Genomic DNA, 14,261 nt, shown 5'->3' on the forward strand with positions numbered 1-14,261 from the left:
TTGAATTTTGCTTCACTTTTCAGGTTTTCTTTTATTTTCCCTTACATCGACATTGGGAAAAAGTGTGCGTGTCAATCTGAGTTCATTTCTTTGCATTTTATCCGAATATCAACAGTAATTTTATCATTTCAGACCCAACAGTTTTGAAGTGGGTTTCCTCGGAGGAAATCAGTATAACCTTTTTTATGCATCTTATTCATAATAATTTTTTGGCAAAGGAGCCAGCTAAAAGTGTAACCAGACTCCCAAAACAGCAGGTCTATTTTAGAAAGTTTTTCTCTGAGTAAATAACAATTTTTGTTTTTTTTTACTTCACGTTTTATGAGTACAAAGAGAGCACAACTTTAGTATGTTGATACCTCGAGGAAAAGCTCGAGGAAATAGCCCTTTAATTAGATAAGATTTTCTGCGTTAGTTCATTTTTAGTTGCATGGTTGTCCTCTGTTTTCCTAGAGGAAACATGCTCGCGGTGTATTAATGCAACAAATAGTTACAATAAATTAAAATGAAAACGGTTGTTTTCTCCGATATTTTTTCGCCGCTATCTTGTAAGGGATGATGTACCTAAATTTTAATGTGATGTTGTATTGATATTAATTGTGTCTTGGTCACTCACGAGAGTTAAAAAGTCAGAGGTGTTGGCCTGCAGCTGTTTTCTTAGATTCTTTGAAGGATCCATATCAGGAGAAAAAAAACAATGAAGTTCCCTTCTTTGCAGAGTTGACGAACTTCACAAAAAAAAGTTATTCGACTCATCTTTAACGATTGCAACTGACTTTAAATAGGGAACTTCCAGAGAAAGGGGGGGGGGGAGGGGGGAGGAGGGGAACGGAAAATCATCAAAGGTGAGCTTGACACCATGAGAGCGTACATACAGATAGATTCCCTTTAGCATTACCAAGAGGTGTATGTGGTCTTTGAGGTGCTGCTGATATCATTCCGACTGAAGTGAGTCTTAAAAGGGAGGCTTACAATCAATGAATATAAAACAGATTTCAAGTTAGTTCAAAGATGTGGACCTTTCGCTGGTATTCAAACTAATTTAGTACCTACTAGGTACTAAAGTACTAAATTAAAAACAAAAAACAAAAACAAAAACAAAACAACAACAACAAAATCACTCAATTATACACTTTTTTAATTGGCATCCCATTTACTCTAAAATTTTAAAGTACATCTATGTGGTGATTTTGGAAAAAACATTTTCTACAACATTAATGTTCCTCCGACTTGATAAACACTTCAGTACAAAGGAAAATTGAATGGCAGGTTTGACAGCTTTACCTTTCACCATTCCATGATGGTTGCCCTGTGCAGTCCCCTTTCCTTTCGAGAGAGAAGAGAAAGGAGTAAAAAGTCGTGGGGTGGGGTGGGGGAATGCACTACTGGTGCCCTGCGATACCACCCTTGTTTCTGTTACGTCGGAAAAATAATGAGGAATGTTGAAAAAAAAAAACCTTGAAAAACACTATGAAATAGATGCTTCTAATAAGAAGTCATTAGTAAAGATCATAACAGGGTTAATCGAGGTTTCTTGTTTTCTAAAAGAGTCCAAATTTTAAAGTTCGTTCTAATCTTCTCTACCCATGGTCATGTTTGTTAATTTTTAAGTTTATCATTACCTTTCGCTGTGTAAACCCTGTCTTTGCAAACGAATATTTTCAGCCGTTCTCCTTGGTGAAAGGTAGTTTGCTCGCCTCGAAAAATGGCAAAAAAATTGCTTTTACCCCCAATATGTAACCCTTACCCCTTTAAACCCTAAGAGTGATCAGGATTTAATTTCTCCTTACAGTAATACTGCTGAATCATTCATTAATGTCATTATAAGAAAGGAAATGATCGCCAACCCTAAGAAGCTTTAATTGTTAAACAAATTCTCCTCGTCCGTGCCAAAGAAAATGTGTGGAGACGAGTATGGAGAATTTGGATATTGATGTTAGGGTACAAAGGGTTAATTGCCTGCTAAACATTTCTTATTCTCAGGAAACGTTTCTTAGCTAATATTTTTTCTCGAAAATACATTGATATTGTGCGGAGAAATTGCATTTTTGGCTCTTCCGGAAGTGAAAGTGTTAAGACCTGGTGTTATATATCAATGGGGCTGAATAACTTAATTGCCTTAAAATGTTAAGCCCTCGCAGCTTGTTTAATTCAGTCTAGACAAAATGGATCAGAGATGTAAAACTAATCCCGGCAAAGGAGAGTGATTAATCTATTACTATAATTGTAGTATCTAATTTTACACCATTACCAGTTACCGCTCAATTTCCGAAATAATATATTTACATGTCATAATAGAGCCTAAAACATTTCAACCCTCAAACCAATTGATAAGCTTTATCATTTTATGATATATTCTCGAATGTAGGTTATTTAAATATCGAAGGGCTAAAAGCCGCAGAAAAATCTCAGGACGAAAACTGCCAAAAAACATTAACACCCAAACTCGGATTAAAAAAGATGAAATTCGTGCCAATTTGACAAGCCGATCAGAGATCGTTCATTGTTGCAAAGCAATCATTGCTGTTTATCATACGTCGTAAAGCTTCAACTGCACTTCCTGCTTTTGTAATTCTTAAGTTCAGATCGAATACAAATTTAGAATGAATTGAAAATATCGCAATTTCCTACAACACGAGGATCCAGAACCTTGAATGCAGTGACTAGACTATCACTTTTAGTTCGTGGAATCTCTATATTTGAATATTTGTATGCGATTGTTACCCCAGTCACTCACAACAACCCGCGATCCGCCAACCACTGAAACACTTAATGGAAAAGCAAACTGACCGATCCCCTTCCCGTTCGTGCCAAAACTATTGAGAACGACCCCCTTGATATTGAAAAGTTGTAGACGATGGTTTTCGAAATCGCATACAATTATGTTTTGATTTTTATCAATGGCAAGGCCACGGGGACCACAAAATTCCCCTTTCTTATGGCCATGCCTACCTATAATTCTTAAAAGATCGCCATTTTGGTCGTAAACTTTAACTACATCGTTACCAGTATCAGCGACTACGAAGCGTTCCTCCTTGTCATGGTACATGGCAAATCTGGGATGAATTAGTCTGTCGTTGCCTGCGTCCCCAAATTTGAAGAGGAATTTGCCGTCGGAGCTAAACACTTGCACTCGGTGATTGTTCCAATCAGTGACGATGACACGGTCCTTCTGATCAACTGATATGCCGCAAGGGCCGTTGAACTGCCCATGGCCACTTCCCTCGGAACCGAACTTTTTCACAAACTTTCCAGTCTTCAAGTCAAAATACTGCACTCTGTTGTTGTCACTGTCTGCCACTAACACGTACTTTTGACTCTTGTCGAGCGCTATTGACATCGGGTGGAACAACTTGCCATCTTTTGTTCCTTCACTGCCGAACTCGAGGATCTGCCCGCCGTCCGGTGTAAATACGTGGATCCGATGCTTCAAACTGTCAGAGACGATAATCTGCCCGCTATTTGAAACAGCTACTCCGTGTGGTTGAGTAAATTTTCCATCGACGTTTCCATGAGATCCAAAGGACTTTAACGGGCTTAGTATGGGCGGCTTGACTTCTATCATGAAGGGGCTATCCTGGATGAGATGGCCACCGACCTCGACTTGCACACGATGAGATCCTGGAACACGTGGTATGTAGCTGACATCGTAGGTGCCATTTCGATAATTTCGAACTCTGCTTTCTATGAGGCCCCACATCGACGACTTCACTTCCACTACCACGTGGTCGATTTCGCTGTAGCTGACTTCACCCTGTGCATTTCTGGTTGTCACTATAAACTCTGCTTCCTCTCCTGCTGACACTTCATCCACGCCGTCTCCTTCAGCAGTGGACAAGGAAGGTTCCGTGAGACTAGTAACAACTTTGCCCAGCTTTGAGTTTTGGAGCCCTTCGAACATTTCCGTGTTGGGTACGTAGCCAATGTGTTCATTTTCAGCTGGATTGGTACCCACTTCGAGACTCGTGATTTCCTCCACGCGTGACTTTACGTGATTCTTGATGTACATAATTTCCTCGCTGATATTCCTCTGAAGCAAATCTTCGATGAAGTCGAAAGAACCTTCGGTCTGTGACATCATTGACTCGAAAAGTTTCAGCTGGAACGTTAAGTTTTCCAATTTGTCCTTACGAATACTTTCCAGTGTCTGGATCATTTCCTCCTGGTGGGCACGTATAATGGACACAAGTTCATCCATTTTCTCTGTCACGTCCTTCTTCAAGTAATCAACCTGCTCCTGTACCTCCATCGAGCGGTGTTCAACATTATGTACACCAAGTTCCACCAATCGTATCTTCTCCTTAAGTTTAGTACTCATTTCCCGAAACTTCAGCTTCTGCTCGCTGGCGGCCTCGTGAAGGTCAACAATACGATGCGTGTGTTGAATGGCGATATTGCATATGTGACATACAGAAGCGTCACAATCATAACAAAAATACTCCACAACTCCTTTCTCTTTGAACTTATGGGCGCACAGCATCGGACGCCGTAGCATGTCTTCGTAGTCTCGCGGCTTGAATTTTCCCAAGTTCACGGTTCGATGGCCAGTACTTCGCGTAATAACGTTATGTGCATTGAGGCATTCATCGCACATAAATGTGTCACACGCGAAACAGAAGGCGCTGAGTGTCAACTTCTTCTGGCAGTTGCCGCAGGATGCTTCAGGATAACTGCGTCTTTTAGCGATGAGCAGGTCAAGAAGACGCTTAATGTAAAAATTTGTCGGAAGCGACTCGAACTTGTTTCCCTCCGGTTTGCGGATATCATACTGGCAAAGTGGGCACGCGATTGTGGTCTGGTATGGCCGACTTCTAGCAACATCTTTGAGACACTCACAACAAAAAGTGTGAAGACAAGGCGTAATTTTAGGATTCCTTATGACATTTGAGCAAAGATGACACGTTACAAGCTCCTCTAGAGTTTCCATTACTTCTTTGATTTCCATTTTGTGTCTTTCTTTGACAACACCGTGTCGAAGTCTACCTACTCGAGCGAACTGTGTTCACGCCACGCAAACAGAATTGCTAATTAAGATCAAACAGACAGATACCGCTGGTTATGACAAATATTTACCGCTGAGCCTGTCGGAGACGTTTATGAAACGATAATCGGGTTTAAACAATCAACGCCTGCTAAACCTCCATCGAATTTTTAAGATGTTCTTAAGATGTACGGTATTTGCTCACTCAAACAGTAAGGCTTTCGATTTAAGATGAGATCGCTTGACACGTTAGTGAAAGCAAATATATCTTTTCTTGTTTATTCAACTGAGACACCTTTTCATCGTATATTTGCTTTTGTCTTGACCTGCTATTGTCATAAACAAGGAAAACCTGAGGTTTCCTTTTTGCCTTCTGATTGAGAAGCTGTTTCTTTTTAATCTCATTCTACTCGCGCACGAATGCACCAGAACGTCAACGGAGAAGAAAGTCCAACATAAAGGAGTAAAGTTCGCGCCATATATCAACCTCTCAAAAACATTGCATACTCCCACGCCAAGAACTGTCATAACTAATGAGATCTTATTGTTTTCCCTCACAAAACAATGTCCACATCAATGATAAGGCACAACGTCTGAATATTGATTAGCATGCTATTTCACTACATCTTTTCTATTAAAAAACACGTGGAGTTTCGTATGTTCTCTCAGGTCACGGTTTTAAGCCAAAAAACTGCTTTAGTTTTGGAGAATCGTTCGAATCCGAATTTAATCCATTGATGAAACGTTTAGTCTACTCGATCTTATTTAGTATGATTACACGAGACGCTTGCCACATGTTCAAGTGGCCTTTATTGGTTGCTTCTCTAGAACAACTCTGTTTCTCGTTAATGGCAGGGTGACACAATGTATTCTCTCGCTAATAACTGACATGATACATACAAAGAAAGTGAACTTTATACAACGTGAGTTGTGCTTTTGCTAAAATTCGAATATCCATAAAACTATAACAACAGGGAAAGTATGCAAATATAACAGTTCGTATTTTTTAAATATATTATTGTTATCTCCAATAACATCCGTATCACTGAGAAAAATATGTCTCAATTTATTCAGTCACAAGTTATTCAGGAAACAGTCGGACATATCGATTCGATTTGTTATGTCGCGTTAAAAAACGATACGTGTAACATTTTCCCAAAGCAAGAAGCCAGCAAAATTTACGCTTGACAGAATGCACTAATCGTCTCTACGTATCGGTGGAGCTGTTCTTCAAGGTTAATTTTTATTGGCTGGTAGTGTTGGCATAAAAGTGTCACGCAATGGCGTGACTAGCGGATCCAATACTTATTTTAAATGACCTATGAAGAGTTTTCAAGCTGGTTTAGCTATTTATTGAGTTTTATCTGAAAGGGAGCAACAGTGATGTGAACTAATCGGAGGGAAAACTGTCAAAACAATGCTTGGTATCGCTCAAGTTTAATATCCGGCAAGAGCAACGGCTTTATTGTGCTATCTTTTCCTCTTGGCGAGGGAGAAACAGTCGATCCCCTCTTCCGCGCAGGTATGGCTAAATAGGGACCAAAACGATTGTGTTTTCATTGACTTTAGAAGAATCGTAACGGAATATCGGAAGCATGCATATTATCATAATTGAATTGTATACATAAAAAGAGTTCTTTATTGGCCCAGAGGAGAAATTTAGTACAGAAAAAAGCAGCGGGTCTGTCCACTCGAAAGTACATAAACCGAAATTTTTCCGTTCATTTGAAGACCTTTCACTCCGAAGAGAGCGAAATTGCGAAAAATGGCGTTCCTTGCATTGTGTACGTGTAACAACTCGTAACAGACTTTGCAAAAGCCGCAAATCATCTTTAGAGTCTGTTTAGAAAGGGATCTTTTTGATAGCGCCGCAGGAGGCGCGTTTCTCCTCCCGTGGAAAGATTTGAGACGAGTCAGAGAGAGGTTGGCACTAACGAATTGTCAGTGCTAAACTCCTTAGAGACCGTTGCCCTACGGTCTCAAATTTTCTCGCGAGCGAAAAAACAATCCTGCCGAAGCGCATATGATAAGGACCTAATCTCAGGCTAAGAAAATAAAAGAGGAGTGCGGGTACCGTTACTCGAGCCTAGATCAAAATAAGCGTTATGCCCATCCTATTGTATTGGTGTATAATGATAAATAAATGAATGAAAAAATCATCTCAGTCAGTTCCGGATCCCGGTTCCTCGGAGTATAGCCATAGTACTCAACTCCGGGCTTAAATAAATGCCTTAGTCTAGCTTACCTTACTACTTCGGGCCTTAAAAGGCCCGCCTCTATTCCCCTTAGTGCCGAACATTCCTGCATATATAAAAAAGGTGCTGCTCTTCATTCGGAGATTCCAAACAAGAAAAACCCTTAACTAATCCAAGGATCCAAGGGAGGATAAAGGGTATCCTCTCTTGAAAGATCAAGATGGTATTACTGTTGGTAAAAGAAGCAGAGGACAGGGGAGTCTAGCACAAATAGTGGCATGACAACATCACTAACTGGTCAGGCCTCCTTGCACCAAGCCACCCAAGACTGTGAACTCTCGTATATGCGCACCCGTATTTGCCTATGGTGATGGAAGGATCTGGAGCTGTTTTCAGTTGGATCGATGTGACATTCATTTTTAAAGAACACAGATTTTTTGCCAATAAGCAGTCTTACACTAATTCCACTGTAAGTGCTTCCTTGCTGCGAGCGAGTGGCGCGCGCACGTAAACAAAGTGGCGACGTTTATCATGTCCGGAAGCGGCTCCCTAGTGAGGGCAGAGTTCGTTTCGTCGTAAATTAACAAACACGGCCATCCCATTTGCTTTGATAGGAGTTTCTTTAAATAGACTTTACTCATGTAGAAATGATTAACGGCGAATTAGTTTCATGACAAGTAACAAACAGTCGAAATTCCATTGACGTCACAGGTATCAATCAAGACCCATTTACGGAATGATCTGAGAAAAACAAAGTTTGTTTATTTTTCCGTAATATCAATCGAAGTGTTTGTATATATACCTCATTTTGTACAAATTTGTTGCCAACCTTCTTTTTAACAAAAATCAGCGCTCTAAAAGGCATTAGCTGATACACGAGCATTCATTTCCTCGACGCGGTGAAAACTGATTAGAATTGAAAGCGATATCGAAAACTTAAAAAAATTCGCTTATCAAATGTGTTGCACACATTGATATCAGAAAATATTTTATGACTGTTTTAGGTGAGGAGACAGTTATATTTAGCTGCACCAGAAGTGTTGCTCAGTCGGTCTATAAAAGCAGTTTCGTTCCATGAAAAACCGTCTAAAACATAGTGAAAAAAGTATATCAATAGTTAGATAAAAATAAAGACAGTGAGAGAGAGATAAGGAAATAAGAGCTGGAATAATATCTAGCCATATTGACCTAAAAATTTTAGCAGTAAAAGACTTGATCTGAGGTATTCCTGAACGGAAAGTTTGTCTTGCAGGGGAGGGACATACTCTTTATACGATAAGGATGGCTCCTTTAAAAGAATATCCTTATCATGACTGATATTGTAAGTTTTGCATCTAACCATGTTATAAAATTAATTCATAGACGTTTTCTCATTTGTTTCAGATTGGTTGTCGACCTTATGATCACGCATTTCTGCTACTGCTGTTCATGTATTTGTTTAAAATAAACTAAGATACTTATGAAGCTTATTAATTGTATATTTTTAGCTCTAGTTGAGAATAATTTTTAAACATACTCTAAAACATGCGCGTATGTACAGCTGTTTCAGGGTAAACTGTGCATGTATGATAATAAGTGACAAACAGACAAATTAACACCCCATTATAGCATTATTGTCTCAGTTTTATAGCCTCTACCAGCCGATATCATTTTAGGATTTGTTTAGATATTGGATTTCTTGACTCATTAGCAAACCCTCTTTCACGAAATGTGAGTCTATCACGCGAATAAATTGATAAACATCTTTTTTTCCGCGGAAATATAACAGGATAAATTTCAAAGTTATTGCATAATGGATTGAAAAAGAGCATCCTACATGCACGTTGACAAGCGGATATATTTCATGACTGTTTTCGGTAAAGTGGCAATATATCTTTAATTGTACCTCCCATGAGTTTTTATTTAGTTTTACGTTGTAATGATCGTTTACGTAAAGAGTGTAAATGTAATTTTTGAAGTGATGAAATGATATACCAACAACCGATTGCAGCCTTTCTACAGAAATAGGAGAATAGGGAAATAAGTTGGTCCTTTCACTCATTCCAGTAGTACTCGATTTGAGCACTTCTTCCTGAGATGCTTATATTCGGTACCTAAGTCCTAAAAAGCGATTCCACTCATTTTTTTCATTTCCACGAGGCAAACAGTCCGATATACGGGTGACGATCGGATGATATGAGCGTGAAAATTAATGCACATCTGGCGCTCATGATTTAGCAAAGAAATATAAAATACAGTAGACAGGAAGGTATTCAAATCGTCGAGATGTCGAGCCGAATGCTGTCAAAAAAGACTTAACGAATCGGCAGCGATAGAGTTCAAATTAGTAGGTTGTTCAAATACTTTTACCATTGCGTCACACGATATAATTGCTTCGCGTGGGTGCTAATCTTCCGAAGATTTACATATGCAAACGATTTAAAAATTGGCTCGAAAAGCGCGTGATTACTCACCCGTGATCCAGCTTAAAGGCATCCTCATACCACACATAAACTATCAGATAATATTTAACCGCCTGCTATGTTGACTATTTGTGTTATTTTTTGTGTTGATTTGTGCATTGATGTCCGGTTGGACTGCAAATCGTCTGTTTCATGAAAAAGGGACGAAGTTGGTTGCTAGTTCGTGATCCATAACGTATCTATTTATATAGCTTGTCGTGATATCGAGATATCGATATATCGGGTCTTCGGAGAACACGCTTTCGTAATTCTTAAGCTTCCTGTGATCGCAACGTGATTGTTGTTAACCATTCACACCTTTTGATCTCAACGGACGTTTCTGTCGGCTTTGTAGAACTGTTCGGCAGCTCTTCTTGTTCCTAAGCTACAAGTGATTGATAAATATGACAGACTTAAATGGTCCTGTGCACAACAATACAATGGAAAGCATTCTCAAAAACCTGAAGACTTCAATAACCTGTCCTCAGTGTTCCGACGCGTTCAATGATCCTCGATTGTCGCCTTGTTTGCACAGCTTTTGCCGCAAATGCTTGGAGCAATTGTGGAGCCAGCATTCGTCCAAACGTTCTTTCCGATGTCCAGTCTGCGAAACCGAAGAGACAGCACCGGTTGAAAGCCAAGAGTTTGAAATATCAGAGTCGCCATCGGATTTTCATCTCAATAGGCTCCTAGACCTCAACACGCTTAAGAAGTTGAAAGATCAACCCGGCGAGTGTCACAACTGTAATGAAGTAACCTTTCTAGAAACGTTCTGTTTCGACTGTGATGCGTATCTTTGCTCAGCCTGTACTAAAGCGCATACGCAGATGACTATGAAAAAGAAGCATCGGGAACGGAAGCTGCGCGAGTTCCGCAGCGCCGACTTCGAAAGGTTCTACAGGCGACCGATTTATTGTGAACACGAAAGAAAAGATTTGGAGGGTATCGAGTTTTATTGCCCGGAATGTAACAGCTACATGTGCGGCCTCTGTAACATCATCGACGAAGAATACCATACCACAAGCGACATTCAAGAAATAGCCGACAGAAGCAGTGTAGAAATCAGCGAGAAGGCCGCCATCGTTCGTGGTAAATTCCGCGAGATTCAAACGGGAATTCGCAACACGGAAAATCGCATGGACGAAATCGATAGGTGCGTGGCCGAGCTGAAGAATGAAGTGAATGCTAAAGTTGCTAATCTGGTGAAAGTGCTCAACAGTCATGGCGAAGAAATGATTCAGCTGTTAGAAGATATCCGAATGAAAAAGAAAGAAAAACTTTTGATGCAGAAGCGAAATTTTGAGAGGCTAAGCAGTCAAACTACAAGTTCACTCGAGTTTGTTGATTCTCTTCTGGGTCGAGAATTCGCAGCGGAGGTCATGATGCTGAGAGATCGCGTGATCTCCCGACTGGAGACTTTAAGCGATTTAATTGTCGACACGCGACCAGTGGAAGGGGCAGCCTTGGCGTACATTCCCAATCCGTCGCTAGTTAGCATTCAAGAATCTGCGTCTTTCGGTAACATTGTCACTGGCAAAGCTGATCCTCTTTCCTGCTTTGCAGATGGCGAAGGGCTAAGGACTGCCTTCGTTGGGGAAGAATCGTGCTTTGTGGTAACGACTCGTGATTTAAACGGCGATGAATGCTACAGTCTAGCAGACCGCGTCACAGTCCACGCCACGTCTAACAGCGGAGACGTCATTGAAGCTAAAGTCAAAGACACGGAGAGCGGATTGTATGAAGTCACATATGTTCCAAAGATGGAGGGCCTTTACTCCTTGTCTGTTAAAGTGGGAGACCAGCATATACAAGAGAGTCCATTTGAGGTTAATATCAAACCTCCAGTCATGCTGCCGTGCAAGTCTTTTGGTTCCGTCTCTGGTGCAAATGGCCTTTATACCCAACCACACGGATTAGCCATAAGCAGCACAGGAGACATTGCCATCTCCGACACTCAGAAACACTGCGTCCATCTGCTGAGTCCAGATGGTGTGAGCAAAATGGACTTTGGAGGAGACGAGCTTAGTTACCCTGTAGGAGTCGCGTTCGACATGACCGAGAAGAGCATCATCGTAGCTGACAGGGACAATCATCGCTTGCTTGTGTACAGCATCAAAACAGGCAAATTAATTCGAAAAATTGGTCGAAAGGGAAGTGGCGATGGACAGTTCGATGGCCCGTCGGGTATCTGCGTGGACGGTGAAGGTCGAATCATCGTCGCTGATTGGAACAATCATCGAATCCAAGTGTTCTCCTCTGATGGCCTATTTCTTTTTAAATTTGGAGATATGGTGAAGAACAAATTAAAGCACCCAAGAGCCGTGACCTTTTGCAATGTACGAAAGCGATTTGTCGTATCGGATACCGGTAATAACGTTATCAAAGTTTTCGGACCTAAAGGAAAATTCTTGTACAGTATTGGAAAGCCCGGAGTCAAGAAAGGAGAGCTGTACAGTCCTCGTGGAATCACTGTGGACAGACTTGACCGAATAGTGGTTTGCGATTTTGATAATCATCGCGTTCAGTTCTTCCGATTCGATGGTATATGCTTGAATTCGTTCGGCTCCAAGGGCAAATCACCCGGACAGTTCGATCGCCCAATGGGCGTCGCTCTTTTGAATGATGACCAAATCGTTGTCAGTGACTGGGGAAATGATCGAATTCAAGTGTTCTCAACGGATCCGCAAATGAAAGTAACACTGCTTCATGAAAATAACAACATGAATAATTGATTGCTGTAACCTCCTACCTTAGTTGATTACCGAACGATCAAATGCAGTTTTTCGCAGATCACTACTTCGGTTAAAGATAAAATTGTCGTAATTATTGATTTCAATTTCCTATTGGAGTATTTCACCTTAAGAGATCAGGGTGAATATTTCTGATGTAAGATCACTTCACTCTTGAATGTAGATACAGTCAATTACTAAATTTGGAAAGTTACTTTTAGTGTAGCCTTCGCTTAATCTTTGCATGTACTTTATGAGTTATAACATAGAACAAAGTTTACACTATATGTACAAATTGGAATATAATATGATTCGGTTTTCAGAATAATCCCAAGTGAAGGAGTTCGAAATGTATAATTTCAAGAGTTCCACACATTTTTAAGGTCAGGTGAATCTAACGACTTTATTGAACTCATGGAGTTTCGTTTAGCGTTATCACTAATATTGTTTTCGTAGATGTTAATATATTATACACTCTATGTATTCAGTACTTAGATTTTACAATTTAAGGGTTTATTAATCGCTTGACTGAAAATTACGTGGCGTGTAACCGCCCATATGAATATCGTTGAAGAGTTGGCCATCAAGCGATGGTTGAAAGACAACTTTTATTGCTTCTCTTATTAAGGGAACTGTGTATAGGTGAATTTTTTAAAGTAATAATGGAATTTTTTAAAAGATAAGAATCCTGGCAATTTTTGTCTGTGTTTTTTTAAGTTTTCTTTATTTTTTTTCCTCCAAATGGCCGGTTTAATTTTGTTGCGATTAATTATGTATTCACAAATCCCATTCAAACGTGAAGGGTTATCTTAATATTCATATGACCATATGACTAAGTCCTACGCTGTTTCTTTAATTAAATTTCCCTGTAAGTGGCCATCGGCGAGTTTCGTCTTACATTTCTGAACAAGATAGCTACCCTTTTCCACGCGTCTCAAAATTCGTCCGTATTACCTACTAATTCTCTCAATCAAGATCTTGACTTTACTCAAGATATACAGCCCCCGATTTTTACTATCAAGTTCATTTCCACTGTGGTTAACTCCAAGGCCATGCAGGCTTTTTATTGTAGTCATCGATATCGCTTTGGAGACTAAACCAAGTACGCAATAAACCATTTTCTCAGTAATACTTTGAGAGATGACTTTTTTTTAGCGCCAATTAAATGATCTCAAAGCTAGAAAGATGGGTTAGATTTATGTCCTTCTTATCAGAGCATGAGAAACAATTAAATTAAAAACTTTTCCAAAACTGAAAAATAAGATCTCAACGTAATGTTTTTCAAAAACAGAACCGGAAGCCAAAACGCGGGTTGAAACTTCCCAAAGGTAGTCGTATTAGTTTTTGTATTTTTTTTGCGTTTCACATGGTGTTGAGATATTTCTCAAATCTTTCTTTCTTGCTGCTTTTTTTTCTTCAATTAGTTACTGATTGAAATTAGTTGACAACTCCTTTCGACTGCAACTCTTTTTGGAGCACTCAGTTCGTGAACGGTAAGGAGCATCGGAGAGGCAGAACTAGTGTAGGAAACTGCACCCAGATGAACCCTTCCACTCTCCTAGCAGACCTGCGAGAAATTTCTCCATACAATATTTATAGACACAGCCGCGAACAGAGAGATAAGATATTGCATGGTTCAACGCCGAATCCTCATAGCTCGAGTCACGAGAAAAGTACCGCTAACAGAGTTTTAATTTCTACGTAGACTATCGGAGTAATAGGTTAAGTTTCTTATCCCCGCAAGGCAGGCATTAAAAGGAGCAAAGAAAACTTTTGTTTCATTCCTTCGAGCAGATTCTCTGGTGGGCGAAAATAAAAAAAAAAATTGGCAAGGTTGAATAGCAACTATTAAAGATCAAATTGGTAATACGAGCAACTTTTTTTGTAAATGCGGCTCGACTTAGCTGACAAATGA

General features: G+C 39.9%; 3 protein-coding genes across 3 annotated transcripts in view; 2 read left to right on the forward strand and 1 right to left on the reverse strand.

Moving 5' to 3' along the window:
- LOC149042117 (uncharacterized) overlaps positions 1-648 on the forward strand; it is a 47,535-nt gene extending 46,887 nt beyond the window's left edge. Inside the window, exon 56 of the mRNA XM_089212121.1 lies at positions 1-648. This exon is cut by the window's left edge and continues 385 nt beyond it. The gene's annotated coding sequence lies outside the window, so the exon portion shown is untranslated.
- A 469-nt stretch (positions 649-1,117) lies between these two features.
- On the reverse strand, positions 1,118-6,031 carry LOC113678947 (E3 ubiquitin-protein ligase TRIM45). The gene has a single exon (XM_027195868.2). The coding sequence runs from the start codon at positions 4,943-4,945 to the stop codon at positions 2,678-2,680; it is 2,268 nt and encodes a 755-aa protein (XP_027051669.2). The 5' UTR covers positions 4,946-6,031; the 3' UTR covers positions 1,118-2,677.
- A 1,875-nt stretch (positions 6,032-7,906) lies between these two features.
- On the forward strand, positions 7,907-13,041 carry LOC113678943 (E3 ubiquitin-protein ligase TRIM45). The gene has a single exon (XM_027195865.2). The coding sequence runs from the start codon at positions 10,022-10,024 to the stop codon at positions 12,347-12,349; it is 2,328 nt and encodes a 775-aa protein (XP_027051666.2). The 5' UTR covers positions 7,907-10,021; the 3' UTR covers positions 12,350-13,041.
- Positions 13,042-14,261: the final 1,220 nt, after the last annotated feature.

Source organism: Pocillopora damicornis, chromosome 7 (genome assembly GCF_964200805.1).
Source record: "Pocillopora damicornis chromosome 7, jaPocDami1.2, whole genome shotgun sequence".
Classification (NCBI taxonomy): domain Eukaryota; kingdom Metazoa; phylum Cnidaria; class Anthozoa; order Scleractinia; family Pocilloporidae; genus Pocillopora; species Pocillopora damicornis.